The sequence below is a fragment of the Hyalella azteca genome, unplaced genomic scaffold, assembly GCF_000764305.2.
Source record: "Hyalella azteca isolate HAZT.00-mixed unplaced genomic scaffold, Hazt_2.0.2 contig3704, whole genome shotgun sequence".
In the NCBI taxonomy this organism is placed as follows: domain Eukaryota; kingdom Metazoa; phylum Arthropoda; class Malacostraca; order Amphipoda; family Hyalellidae; genus Hyalella; species Hyalella azteca.
In genome coordinates this window covers 172,960-187,912 of record NW_025933945.1, presented here as the reverse complement: position 1 = coordinate 187,912, position 14,953 = coordinate 172,960, and the positions used below count along the sequence as shown (strand labels likewise).

Genomic DNA, 14,953 nt, shown 5'->3' with positions numbered 1-14,953 from the left:
GGTAATTACTAATAGCAGTAGCCTGTAGGATAAATGCGGTATATTCCGACACTTTAACACTTTAAGGACGTAGCAAAAAATGAATGGCTATAAAAAATACACCGTACACACAACTCAAGTTCTGTTTGCTTTACGTCACTCTCAAAACACCGCACTACGCGCCAGCAACAATGAAACGTCACAAAATGTTGCCATATTTATTTAAAAGCCTTTAGAATGCAAACCTACCAAAAAGCTTGGAATGAGCTGTGTGTGTCTAATTCCAAGCTGTGTCAGAATTAGTTTTTATGTGTCTAAAACCGTCTCTTAACCTAATCATCTATTAATTTTTTTACCACTTGAAATCAGCAAATACAAGTATACTTAAAGGATTCCTAATATATTGACAGACATATTTAAAAGTCTCAAACCATAATATTCTTTCTACACAAACAGTTTATCACTATTTGGTAGAGCAAGGTCAACCATCAACGTTAACACATTTTTTGATGTTCTCACTGACGTGCACTGTCTCTCTTTGGATCTCAACATTTTCCCACCAGATGGCCCAGACCTAGTGTTTTGGCAATAGTATTGCGCGCAAAAGTATGACGTCACTATTTCAACCATCAACGAATGCATGGAACTAAGAAAAAGCTTAATATAAAGGAAAAAAGACGAGGTGTCAGAATTACCCACGATGTCGGAATATACCGCGTTTACCCTAGTATTGGCAGATGTCTTGAAAATTTGTTACTTCAGTTCAGACTGAGTCTGAGTTCAGAGACCTCAGTATTAAGCTATCGCCTATTAGGTAGGGAAATTCCATTCCTGCTGCCTGCAGAATCAATATGAAATCAATGTCATAAAATGTGAAATGAATTTTTTTTTTATAAAATATAACACTTTTCCTTAAGCAATTGACACTTGGCACTACAAAACATCTTTATAAATTTTAAAATTTTGGCACTTAAAAGCACATTTAAGTGATTTAACATCAAAAATTTTCCAAAACTACTACATTTTTTGGCCATGGTAGAAATTGAGATCATGGAGCATGGTAGGTAGCCTATTACCATGTCTGGTTTGTTAGTTGTTACTATGATGATAACATTAACAAACCAGATTTTTTTTAGAATCGTCTCATTTTTAATTCCCTCATTTAGGCTAGGTACTCCATATTTGAATCAATTTCTTAAATTCTTATGTATGAATTATGATAATGCTGATATCCAATATACTCACTACAACTACAGTTACTAGTCTACTTATAGGACAGTACATCAGTACCTAGCTACCTACTTAAAAATTAACTCAAAGCCGGAACGCAACAGAAAATTTTCTCCATTAACATATCTTCAGCATCAGCAGTTTTCAGCACTATCCTATGGACGGACAGACAGACGGACGGACATGGCAAGCACAATAATGCATTTTTTTCCATAAATGAGAAAATATGCTAAAAACTGTTTTGATCGCGCTAGAAAGACGTAGACATGTAGTTCAGTTTGTTTATAAAAAATAGTTTTTATTGATTATTGAAAGCCGGTTATTCAAGTGCTGTTAGCGAGGTTATCGGCATTGACTTCTTCCTCTTCTTTAATCACAGTTTATGGGAGCCTCTGAAGACTAGTTCAATGTGGCCCCATGACAGGACAGTTTATAAAAAATTTAAGGAACATTATTTTTCAGCTAGGAATTTAGGTGTTCTAAAGAGTTGTCCAATGTTTCTCGAAGGCTGAAAGCCTGAATGACTACAGAATGGGGCCACCAAAGTGGAGACCACACTGGTGTGGAGAGCCCCACGCCGGGGCAGAGGGCCCCACTCCAGGGAAGAGAGCCCCACTCCAGGGCAGAGAGCCCCACTCCCCTAACCACTCACGGTCTCACCTGGTGACCTGAGGGCACAGGGCACTAACCACGAACCCAGGGGTACTAACCACACATGGAGGCATCTTAAAATCTTTGTAACGAAATTTGGCAGTAGATGTCGCCATCATGTCGGCCTTTTGTTGGGAGCATTTATAGGTGTTCAGGAGTTAAACTTCACTTTAGCTGGTCGTACCATGGCATCCGCCGGCTCAACGCCTCGGAGCGGGACAGCAAGGCATTTTAAAGTTCGAGAAAGATGGTTCCAGAAAGATGACGNTGCTTGGAGATGGGACGCTACTGCACCGTTGTAGGATGTACCAGTCATTCTCACGGCCATATAAACAGAAAACTTTACAATGGAATGCGTTTATTCAGTTTACTAGCCGTGAATGCCGTGTATATCGTATCAGTTAATGGCTCGTACTGATATACGTATCGCATATCAGTTTACCTGCCGTGAATATATATTATATACCAATATACGATACTATACATTTTCCAGGAGCAAAATCTGTTACTTGCCTTTAGATAAGCTACATTAGTAAGAATAAAACGTAATAATATTTACAGATCAGATAACATTGTCATGATCCATTATCCTGCAGCGACGATAGTGTTGTTGCATTTGGCTGGTTTGTTGGAAGATCAAAATGATTCGCTTTGATCTATAACATCAAATGTTTCGAGTTCTCTACTTTGCCTTTCAATTTCAATTTAAATTGGTTTTGCAAAACGTCGAGGTTTCTGGTGAATTGGTGTGTTGTTGGTCAGTTCATGAGCGCGTCCAATATCGGGATCGGTATTACTATGAGCCGTCCTAACCCTGGTTACCTGGTAAGCATTGATAAAATTCTATATTTTTCCTCTTCAAAAAGGTGAAAAGGAATTTCATTTTCCATTCTTATAAAGTTCCATTCATCCGCATCATTATCTTCGTCCAGTTGTACTACCAATAACTCTACCAAGTACTGAAGTACATCGCCTTTCTTGATTCACTGAAGTTTCGTTTCTCCATCGCCTGTACCCATCCATCCACAAATTGTGTGTAAGCTTCAAGCGTCTTGTATGCCTTGAATTCTTGCAAGGTGTATTGGCTGACCACCAAACACCAAATAGTTTAGTAAATCACCGTGTTAAACGGGAGGTAGGCTTGCAAAATTTGCACATCACGGCTTTGCCGGCACTTCGTTGGCATCAACATCGTTAATGTCGAACAGTTTTCTTGAATATCGGTCTCTCACTGAAGGAAGGAGTTTTTGACAACAGCCTAATCCTTTCTGCTTTGTTCTTTCTTTCTCCATTGCTACCAAAACGTTCAAATGTATAGGAACGAGAGAGTAAGCTGAGGCGCCAGTGTGATACAAAGATGGCGGCGTAGCAACGCGGCTAACGTGGATACGCGGGAGCTTGGCGAGCCCGAATCTCTGCTCTTCCCTATAAGTTTCTTAACAAATTAGGATGTACATTTATCCACTCGCAAATGAGATGGCGATATGGATTTTTCCATGTTTACTTAGCTATTTATTTAGAAACGGTGAACAGGAACAAAAAATATGTAAACTTTGTATTAAAATTAAAATTATTAAAAGAGTTGTAATGGAAAGAAATTTCGAGAAACCTTGAATATAATTGTTCATCAAGTCTGCGACTTTTACACTTTTTCGAGGTATAAGCGGGTTGTAATTTTTATCCTCAATTGAATGGTATACTCGGCATTCCTTGATCAGCCTCTTTGTTGTAGATATTTTCTACCAAAAAATATTAACGAGCCTATAAAAAAATAGTAACGAGCCTGCTGATACGCGGATTGAAAATCCCGCATACTAACTGCTCAAATGGAGGCGTTGTGGAAGGTACGAGGGGATAGAGACGCCGTAAATTACTGGACTGTCAGTTCACGACGGGCGACATGGTGAAGGCGAACCCAACGAGGGGCGAGGAATAACACGTGGCCAGTGGTCGGCCTAGCCCAATTAGTTATAGCCGACAGCTGGCATTCCTCGGCCACCTGAAAGCGTCCAGTTGCCGCGAAAAAGGGTCTGTCTAGGATATCATATTACAAAGAGTACAAGCTCGAGGGTAGCGACTGGCCGAGCTTCGAGCAGAGCCAGTAGTTCACGCGATGGTCGCGACAAACTCGCTCTCAGACTTCGCTGCATTCTGACTACTATATAGTTAACCGCCCGGTCTCCTTGCCGATTCTGACCAGAAACTGGCGCACAGGGCTAGGATCGAACCCGCATCTTTCTGCGCCAATCCTGGTACTCTGAAGTGTAACCATTGGGCCACCCTGCCCTATAAAATATGAACCACATTCTTTCATATTTTATCAACTTTAGTTACCTGTTCCATAGCATTTGAAACAAAATTACCACCACTATTGGGTTTTGTCAGCTGTCGTATCTCCATATTCACTGACAACAGTAAGTGCAAAGTGATGAAATATGAAAAAAAAACTCCATTATAATATAATTCAGCTGTTCGCAGAGATGAAATGGAGGATATTTAATACATATTATTGAAAATAATTGTTTCAGACTCTGAAGCAATTTTAGCTCTCGTCAAATTAGTTATAAACCCAAGCAATTTTCACAGTATTCAGGGTAATCCTTGTTATGAAAGTTTCTGGAAATGGATTCGGGAACAGTAACAGTTAAACCACCTAGCAAAATTTACTTGTCCAAAATTGCAGAGCACATTGTACAACTATGGCCAACTTTGCCGAAGGTTGTTTTAGATTTTATGCACTTCTGCAAATTAGCGGAGAGCTCGAATATACAAAGGATATTAGCCAATCTCAAGTTTACTCTATTTAAAAAATATGAACTTCTTCACGAGAGTTCCATAATTGAATAATTTAGGGTTCTACTTATAATTCATGTTTCTTAATAACGATCGATTTGGCATTGAGAAGCGTAATATATATTGTGCTAGCAAGGTACCAATCGATTGCGACTTCTTTGAATACGACTATAAACTTGTGCGGCTAATTTATTGACCGTGTTGATGTTCCGAAGGTATCACTGACCGGATGATAAGTTATGGACTATGGGAATAACTTTTAGAGAAATGCCTGATAATTATGTATCCTCTTGTTGTTGGAGCTAATTCCGGGATTCTGTTCCTAGTTAGTTAAGTTAACTTAAAAATAATGGATTTTCTTGACAGCGTGACCTAAACTAAGAAACCGATCTTCAAATGTTGTCCCAGTTCTTTGGAGCACAGAGATGGAACCAACGAAAGAAATCCAAAAAATATGCATTACAAAAGTACTTTTTACAAACAACACTTCTAAAGAATCCAGCGTCTCCGGTGTTACACCTGTACAATGAATTTCTAATTTTATTATTAAATATTAAAAAAATTAATTTTTAATTATATTCTTGTCTATGATTGGTGGATTTTGCTTGAAAGGCCGTCAATGATTGGCTGATGAACTTACGATCTCTTAACTTTCTTTGAAAGTATAGGCCCAGGCCGCGGAATTCGTTCTGCCGCGGCTTTGCATGGATTAGTCGTTCGCCACTTCAGCGTCTTTTGCATTTCAGAATCATATACCCTAAATGGCGTCTTTAATTTAATCGTCTGGGGGAAGATCTTTTGTCAGTAACCCTGCATTGATCCCAACACAAAGCCAAACTAGAAATTCTATTATTCATTATGATAATTCCAATTCTATTACCTGCTGATTGCTGAGTGTTAACTGAGCACTTCCGACTAAATAGAAAATAATCATCAAAGCTGTTGTTGGATTCATCATTCACGCCCGATCCTCTCCGTATTTCGTCTCGCATTGCGTTCTAATGTAGGAAATAATTTGAAATTCTCTATATTGGAAAACAAATAGTACCTTTGCGTCTCAAGCTTTTACTAAAATGAAGTTTCTTGAGTTTATACCGGTTTATTTATTTGCTCTTTTCTGCGTGCATTCTGGACGTAGTAGTTTCTGTTTTATTTATTATTACGCCAAAAAATCTTTGTTCTATGTGAAATGATCTGATGTGCTGTTATAAACCTTTTCTTTTACTTTTAAAAGGTAGACCGTCGTGGCTCATTGACTGAGCTTGAAATCGATCCGTAATAAAAATGTGGAAAAAGTCAAAACAATGTTCAGAATTTTTTTCGATAAATATGTAAGAAAGGAAAAATAATGATTCAGCAGCTGGCATATTTTGTGTTAGATTCATTAATAATGACATTCCATGTAACAATAGAAAAGAATTCACTTGTTAATTGGTTAACGGCTGTATCAGTATGTGAGGCAAATTTTTCTGGCGCTAAGACCGTAATGATCACATTTTATACCTCAATGAACACATTAATCACCTACTACATTATTTGTCTATATCTTTCTATCACTATGGCAATGGATGACATTGATTTTAAACACTCTGATAATTCTAAATGGTCATCAATAGAATATAGCCGTTGACTCAGGAGGCGAAGTTTATTCTTGAGAGCAGCAATTGCTTCATGCAGTTCTTCCGAGAGATCGACTCCGTGCACCATTACTCTGGAATGTGAATTTTTTTAACAGTTTGCCATTAACATAAAATGCAGTAGTTCTCAGTCGTATTCAGGCATGACAGTGGCGTTCATAGCAGTCACAATATATTAAAAATGTTGGCACAACGCGACATATTTTTCATATAGCATACATTTTATCAGCACGAGGTTTTCTTTATCATATAATACGGTTCTTTGACATCGCATCATACGAGACATTTCATCATTTTAGCATTTCATCATTGGGACATTTCATCAATTCATCCTTTACCAATTTAACATTACCTAACCTAACCTACATGTTACATGTTTGCAAAATGTACTTAATGCAATGATGATATTTACGGTGAATTGTTCTAATGATAAATATCCGAATGATGAATTGCAATCGTTATTAAATATCTTGTATGAGTCTTGGCCACCACATGGTGGCCAACACCTTTGCTTATCAGCCTGCTTGGTACAGCCTTTGCTCATCACTATGAAAACCCTAAAATAAACATGTTGTTCGAAAAAAAAAATTACAAAAATCACCCTTCGACACTTTTGGAACGAACTTTTAGTGCTCCTGTGATGAAAAATAGCTTTGTTCTTAATTAGACCCGGATCAGTTTCGATATGTCAAAGGAATGCGAGGAAAGTTTGCTAAAAGTAAAAACCTTAGCGTTGAGTGCGCTAAATAAAAACTAAGGGGATAAAAAGGAAATAAGACAACTCTCGTAATTTCGTATTATCAATAAACTGCTTTGTTGTTAATTTGGTCAAGATTGGTTTCGATTTTACTAAGTTTAGCTTGAAAAAAATAGCGCTAACAATTCGTCCCGAAAGTGTCGGAGCTGTTCAAAAATCTTCGATACCACATGAAGGATGATATTTTGTAATTTAATTGATAAATCCGACTAGATCAACTTCCCAACTCCTAAAATTACTTGATTGTTACTAATCAAATCGAATCACTGTATAGAAAAAGATCAAATTACCAAAAAAATTTGTAAAATTCGAAAAATATTTCAATTGAGATGATGACTTTAAAAATGTATATTATCAGATTTCTGCCTACCGAGAATTAGTTGAAACGTACTTTAAGTCCGTTGATCCAAGAGGCTTGTTAACTTTTACGTCTTTTAGTTGAGCGAAGTATCCTTGTCTCTGCGTAGGCTGGTTAGGACTGGCAACTACGAAGGAGATATATTAACAAAATCCATATGCAAATTAATTAGAGAAAATTATTCAGCCAATATATCGGAATAAAACTGCATCTTTAATTCATATCCTATAAATTCCAAGCATGCAATTTTCCTGCAATTGTTAAATTCATACTGCTTATATGCAAAATCAATATAAATAAAGAGTACGCACCAAACTTCTCGTTATCAAGCGTACAACCAACGCAGAATGCAAGTCCTTGCTGATCTTCCAACAAAATGCAATCACATGATTCGCAAACGTTGAGCACAATTTTGTAGCCTTGAAGAAGCAGCTGACCCATTTCCTTGGCAACGGCATTCGAGCGCGAGGCATCGACAGGTAGGCTGCGCGTTGCTGTGGTTGGATCTACTTGATCAGACGTGCCAGGGGCAACCATTCTTCCTGAGCGTCGTGATCTGAGAATATAATTCCTCTTCTGTTAATAATCTGAATATCCTATACTTTTTACACTTAACAGCATTTTTAAGCGCAAGTACCATAAAAATTTAAATCCGGTTGAATAAAAGCACATGTGCAATCATCAGTTTTTAACATGGTTGAACGTCACGTAGATCGAGAAACGTAAACAAACCCGTCATTCCCACAACGAATTGATTGACTGGTTTGATCGCATCTCGGTGATTGGTCAATGCCCGTGACGTCACTGAGATCAGTGACGTATCAAGCAAACAACACACTACATCCGCAAAAATTGGTTTCTGATGAGTCAACCTTACACTAGTTCAACCATGAGTTTTTAACTATATAATGGAGAGTAGTAGATTACAAAACATTCACAGTCTTAGAATTCAGTTTAGTTTAATTTAATTATAGCAGTTATATTAAATTGTTTATCAAGAATAGATTTGTACCAGCCCAGAGAGTAACTTATTAGTAACATTTTTCCTATCATTTTTCATACAAAAAAATATGAAATGAACAAAAAACAAATGATTTTCAGCTAATATCTGCTTTTGTTTCCACAAACGCAAACCTAACATCAAACCTTGAAATTTCATTCTTTATAAGCTAGGTAGGTAGTTTTTTCAAGGCAATTTTCTCCTGAACTTCAGGTTTACTAAGTGATTTTAGATTTTAGAGCACAGCTTTCTTCATGAAACTGTTTGTTTGTCTAAACAGAATAGATAAATCAAAAATTTTGAATGATAAGAAAACATTAAACTTTTTCAATAGGTATTAATTTAGGTACAAATTTTATTAATACTATTTCAGGTATGGTATAATACTATAATTTATATTATTTTGTAAGTATTCCTAATATATCTTACTAGGGGGCAGTTTATGTGGGATTATATATAGGTATACTGATTTAAAATTCGGGTCCATAGATTGGTGGAATTTAGGGTGAGCAAAAATCAAAGTTACATATTAAATGAATTGGAAGGCCTGGAAAAGTGGAAATGGACCTTGCAATTTTTGGTTCATTAATGCCCGACTATTTATGCTAACTCTTGCTTCTGCATTGAATTTACAAACTATCTTGGGACGTTGGGAGTCTGACACTGAGGGTGAGGATTGAGGAACATTCAATTTTAGGCTAGATGTAGGTTAACTTGTTAAGAAACTAAAGAAAGTGATTATCAATTATTCATGATGAACATTCTACATTATGCTGAATTTAAATTTAGATTTTGCTAAGCTGATCAATTATATTATTTATCTTTACCTTGCAATATTTTGAACACTATCTGTGTTACTGTTAGTGTTTGTTAAACTCTCCAGCTTTTGAGTATGTTCTGGGTGACTATACTGAAATCTTATTATATGTTTTTTGCCTGCTGCATGTTTCAGAAGATCACTTTTGCCTCCCTTGATGGAGAGATGAACATTACAAACAACACAGAAACCATAGCCTTCTCCTTTACTGCTTGGTTTTAGCCACTTGGAAATTGTATCATCTTTGTTCCAGTTTCTTGAAAATTTTTGTCTGTATCTAGATTTTTTTATGAACGCCTCAGGATATTTTTCAATCCCTTCACATTTTGCTTCCTGGTTTTCTTCTTGAGTTTCCATGGTAAATTGTTACTTGGTAAGCACACTTAAAAGTTGAATATATATTTTGATAGGAAGTTTAAAAATAGGTAAGTCTCTTCACTCTCTTTGAGTCTCTTTTATCTATAATAAATGTTTTCTAGCACAAAATTTTAAGAAACAAGTCAGTTTTGATCATAAATTTATTAGTTTTGATGCAGGTAGTTACCTATTATAAATAGGTAAGAAATATAATAAGTCTTTTTCTCTGATCTTCTATCAACTTACAGGTTCAATTTGCAGTAAATAAATTTAGTTGTTAAGTATTTCAAGAGAAAACTTATCGTTTATTTGAAAAATTTCCAATCAGATATAAAAGTTTCAAGATTTTTCTTCTCAAGAGGAATTAAAACATTGTCTGATGGTAGCCTAGTAGTGGGTGCCAGTCACGTTTGCCTTAAACTCGAATAAAAAATAGTATCGAATTTCAAGAAGTGCCGAAAGAAGGTAAGTGATATTAAAAGTAGACGTGTAATGAAGCATTTTCTAAAATTATGATAGTCGTGCTAATTATTCTTTGCCATAACCGAAAAAATGCAATGAAGGCGCCTCCAGAGAAACCTCACAGAAAGTCAGTGTTGCCAACTGAAGTGATACAAGAATTATTCTTGAGTTTTTTTGTTGAAACACGTTGAGGTGCTCTTGAAATTAATCTAGAGCTTAATTAGAATAAACAAGTAATAATGCGATGAATGCTCTGTAAATGATCGTAACTTTAAAATCAGTTTAGTTTACCTCGATTAGGTGTTCATCTTTCTGTGAAAAAAAATAATTACTACAGAATAATGGCGTTCTGTTCAAGATATACAGAATGTTTCTTGCCTCGAAAAGAAGAGAGGCAAAACTTATTTACCTAAGTTATCTGAGTCTTAATCCTAGAACTTGTGTTATCCTATTTTCTTTTATCAAACATTGTATTATTTTCTGCTTTTTTAATAATTATTCATGGTTGGAATGTGAGAAAATTTTCTTCATTTTTAAAAGTAAGCAGCTTTTCATAGCTTGATTGGGCTAATTATTTGAGTTTTTTTTATAGAATGAACCGATATAAGAATGCTCAACTCCTGAGTCCTGAATGGTGATATTTACTGAAATTTTTACTTGTGTATCACGACACGCATACTCCTTAAAATTTAAATACATGCGCAAATCAGCTTTTCGATTGATAATTAAATTTCTCTATATTTCTAGTGTTCTAAAAATTTAGCTGAGCAAATGAGTAGTCAGTTAGTACAATTCTCTCCTATTCCCACTTATTACTATAATAAACTGCCGTTTATGTCTACGTACTCGACAATACAGACATCATGAGCAGCAGCGGATCTTCACCGAGAAAATTTCCTCACACCGAAGGCAACTTGAACTCAGACTTAATCAGTTTCTTGATGGGTGCGTATGTGATCGAACTAAGTTGGATTGATTTTCTCGACTACGTTATGCGGAGGAGGCCTATTTGCAATTACTTTTTTACCGCTCAGAACTATTTTGGTCATTATATATTTTCAAGTACTTGATGGTATTATTTGTGAAAATTTCGAATGACTATGCCTGAATGTTGGCAATATATCGCTCGTCGTTTCTTACGTTTTTTTTATTTTGGCAATACACTACGTTTAGCATTTTTAACGGTAACAGTTTCCGATGACTGATACTGATTCTTCATAACTTTTCATCGATTTTTTTTAGTTAACTGAAATTGCTTGTGAGCTTTTGCTACTCTAATAGTGCTGACAACTATCCAACACTGTGGCAGAGCTGGCTGAGTACGAGAACATAGTTGGGCGCAACGTGTTTAAAAGTAACGCTTACAAAACTGCCGCTTCCGTGCTGGCTTCTCACCCGAAGCGCATTGCGAGTGGCGAAGAAGCTGCTAAACTAAAAGGGATTGGCAAGAAAATAGCCCTGAAGATCGACGAATTTCTAGCTACAGGCAAGCTGGAAAAGCTGGAAAAGGTACAATAATTGTGCTTCTGCTTTTTGACTTAATTACAAGAAAAGCTTTAATTTCTTTAAGACTTTCTTTTTCGAAGTACTTAGGTAGATTTTATTTAAAAAATTGTTTGTCACATAAGCCACGAACATACATGCATGGCTTGGTTCAATATCGTAGTTACAGAATAATGAGCAATCAGGAGTTATCATAATTGATTATTATCAATGTCTGTTCTAATTTGTTAAATTTATTGATTTTAGCGTCTTCAAGCTGAAATTAAAAACTATTGGAATTGAAAGGTCCATTTTAAGAATATGTTTTACGTATCAACAGATTCGAGGTGACGAAACATCGACAGCACTGAAAGAATTGGCCCGCGTGTCAGGGGTTGGTCCCACCAAAGCACGCCAGCTGTACGATGAAGGCATTACTACCATCGAGCAGCTTAGAGGGAATCCTGAGAAACTGACGCATCATCAGAGAATAGGCCTTAAGTAAGTTTTTGATTATAACTTGTGTCAAGTACTGCCTTCACAAGAATGTTTCAACGCCAGGAAAATGTTTCTACGCCACAACCAATTGATGACTCGGTTGATTAGTGATTAACTGAACTGATGATTAATCTCAAATGAATACCTGCATATGTCCTCGTTTAAATGCTACCTACATAAAAATCTAATAAGGCGGAAGAAAAAGCTTGTTGCAAGTGTATGGCATAGCACTGAATTATGCGCAGGTATTTAGAAGAGTTTGAACAAAGCATCCCCCGTGCTGAGATCGAGGCCCTGGAAGGGGCTCTGCGTCGCTCCCTGAGTGCCTTGCCGGAGCCTATCACACTCACAATTTGTGGCAGTTACAGGTAGGCCTTCGGGATAGTCATCTGTTTGTACGTGATTATTCTCTTCTTTGAAATCTCTTGTAGGTTACTGGCAAGATGCACTAGTTATTAAAGACCGTGTCATTTCACAATGCTTCGTGAAAGGAGTTTTTTCTGTTGCTTTAAATTTTAGACGCAACATTTACTGGCAAGACATGAGCTTGGAACATTACTGTTGTACTTGGTGCATTCTTCTTTTATTTTCACATAATTTAAAAGCAGGTTCAAATTATCCTCAGGAGTCAAATTTTTGTCGAAATAATACACATAGAAGTGTTTTAGTCTCGCGATATAAATGAGCTACAGCCAGAATATTTGGTTACAAGTCACTCGTAACTCTCCTTTGAGGGTTAATGATTTTTAATTTTTTTAAATGTTATTCACCATACTCCTTTACTGTAAAGATTTTTCACTATTTTAGAAGAGGAAAGGAGACCAGTGGAGATATCGATGTCCTGCTCTGTGTTAAATCATCATTAGACGGTAATGCAACGTCTACGGAAGATCCTAAAACTGCGAAGGAAAAGCATGGCAAAAAGTTTGAGGACAAGAACTTGTTATCGCGCATCGTTAATCTGCTGGAACAAGACAAGATAGTCACGGACACTTTGTCTCTTGGAGACACTAAATTCATGGTGAGTTATTATTTCGATACATCGTGCGTTGCGAATTGAATCGATTTCTATTTTAATTTTTTACGGTGTCAACAGCCTTTAGAATGGGGGAGCTTCTTCTGTTCTCATTGTTTAGGACTTGATGCCGTTAATTAGATTCATTCAATTATCACCTATGGAGATGAAATTTTGGACGAATTCATAAATTACCGTGCTGTTTAATTTTCTTACTGCCACACATATTTGTTATAAACTTGTGTTCGAAGGGAGTGTGTCGGCTGAGTGATGACACTCCTCATCGCCGTCTCGACATACGCCTGCTGTCACCTGATCAGTTTCACTGCGGTGTCCTCTACTTTACTGGCTCTGGTCTCTTCAATAAGGTTACTAATATTCACAATACGACGTTGAAACGATATCCACCTAAATAAATTGAATACCTTACACGGAAAAATAAGATGTACATTTAGTTGATGCTCATAAATCACTGCTCTGAAAACCACGTTTGAACAAAAAATTTTGCCCGCAGAAGTCATCAATTTTGTTCCCACAGGAAATGCGATCAGTAGCGCTGTCCGCAGGCTTCACCTTAAACGAGTACAGCATCAGGCCCGTGGGCAGCACCGGCGTGGCGGGAGAGCCACTGCCTGTAACGTGCGAGAGAGACATCTTCGACTACATTGGCATGGATTACAAGGAGCCTCACGAGAGGAATATGTAAATACCTAAATCATGATTTAAGAGAATGGAGATGCATGCATGCACTATCGATTAATTACCAGTTCCAGGTATTTTGACATGGGAATGCTCATAAATATTTCGTGTTTTTTCAGTTCGCTATACCAGGGCTATGAGCGATGCAAGATGTTAGGTAGCATCATTCTAAACGATAATTTGCGAGTGCCTATTCAGAAACGGGTACAGTTAACTTGTTCGGAGGTACTGTCCTTCTAGGTACCTTGTTCTAGATTAGACCTCCAGGCTAAATCCATTTTCCTAATACCAAAGACATATTTTCATTGCTACAAGTCTTAGGGAAATATTCAAGAAACACAAGCTTGGTTAATAAAATTTACTTATCAGATATCTAGATTTAAAAGTATAATTAACTCAAAACTGCAAGTTTTGAACCCTTTCTAACAAATGATACCGATATCAAACAAAATGAAACATGTGAGCTGAGAAGAGCAAGTCAATCATGAAGGACGGCTGAATTATTGTATCGTCGAACGTACCTACATATTATAAGTAAGTTCCAGAATAGCTTAGACTTTCAAGAGAAATAATATCAAACTCGCAAGTCGCGCAACTACATCAACGAATTTATGGAAATACTTTACCAATTTAGAAATAAAGCATTCTGTACAACACAATACACAAACACACACCAACAACCGTAACTAATCAATCTTTTGCTTTATGACCACTTCGCGTCGCATACTACTTATTTAACTGATGATCCAAACGAAAGCTTTTTTTAGCTACCAAAAATTTGATTTAACTTAAATCAGGGCGTGTAAACAATTACAAAATGTATTCTCTGAGGTGAACAAAAACATCGAATAAATGGCAAGCAACTCCTTAGATGACTATTGCTGTTACTGACGAGAGCATGCCTCTGAATGGTGACCAGTACGCTACTTAAGACACTTTTAGTATGGATACTTAATAGAACTAGTCGCTAAACACGCACATGATTAGTTGGCTACAGTTCACATAAATATTGGCAGTGATTGACATCAAAAGCTGTTACAGCCTACGAAACGAGTTCGCACTAATCTTGTATGTAGATCGCAGTTTACAGTCAAAAGGATGTAAAGGTCTTCTTGATCGGTGAGATTGAGCAGCAGGAGCGAGCCGCAAGCAAGACGGTGTCTGTCCCCCTAAAGAAAAGACCGCCATGGGTCATCAGGTCCTGAGATCACAGAGGAA

General features: G+C 36.8%; 2 protein-coding genes across 2 annotated transcripts; one reads left to right on the top strand and one right to left on the bottom strand.

The window, feature by feature from the left end:
* Positions 1-6,011: 6,011 nt before the first annotated feature.
* Positions 6,012-9,844, bottom strand: LOC108677519 (protein ZNRD2). The gene is made up of 4 exons (XM_018165745.2): positions 9,826-9,844; positions 7,717-7,961; positions 7,439-7,532; positions 6,012-6,364 (listed from the first exon to the last, which is right to left on the bottom strand). Exons 2-4 carry the CDS (start codon positions 7,940-7,942, stop codon positions 6,181-6,183), a joined length of 504 nt encoding a protein of 167 aa, XP_018021234.1. The 5' UTR covers positions 7,943-7,961; positions 9,826-9,844; the 3' UTR covers positions 6,012-6,180.
* Positions 9,845-9,887: 43 nt separating this feature from the next.
* On the top strand, positions 9,888-14,143 carry LOC108677518 (DNA polymerase beta). Its single transcript, XM_018165742.2, has 8 exons — positions 9,888-10,044; positions 10,900-10,986; positions 11,351-11,550; positions 11,864-12,024; positions 12,267-12,389; positions 12,829-13,042; positions 13,288-13,404; positions 13,575-14,143. The coding sequence occupies exons 2-8, from the start codon at positions 10,905-10,907 to the stop codon at positions 13,740-13,742; spliced, it is 1,065 nt and encodes a 354-aa protein (XP_018021231.2). The 5' UTR covers positions 9,888-10,044; positions 10,900-10,904; the 3' UTR covers positions 13,743-14,143.
* Positions 14,144-14,953: the final 810 nt, after the last annotated feature.

Coding starts and splice junctions, on each gene's coding strand:
- LOC108677518 (XM_018165742.2), top strand. CDS start 10,905: ATGAGCAGCAGCGGATCTTCACCGAGAAAATTTCCTCACACCGAAGGC. Junction 12,025..12,266: donor CATCAGAGAATAGGCCTTAA/GTAAGTTTTTGA, acceptor AATTATGCGCAG/GTATTTAGAAGAGTTTGAAC. Junction 12,390..12,828: donor ACAATTTGTGGCAGTTACAG/GTAGGCCTTCGG, acceptor TCACTATTTTAG/AAGAGGAAAGGAGACCAGTG.
- LOC108677519 (XM_018165745.2), bottom strand. CDS start 7,942: ATGGTTGCCCCTGGCACGTCTGATCAAGTAGATCCAACCACAGCAACG. Junction 7,533..7,716: donor GCTTGATAACGAGAAGTTTG/GTGCGTACTCTT, acceptor TCTCCTTCGTAG/TTGCCAGTCCTAACCAGCCT. Junction 6,365..7,438: donor CTTGGATCAACGGACTTAAA/GTACGTTTCAAC, acceptor TTCACATTCCAG/AGTAATGGTGCACGGAGTCG.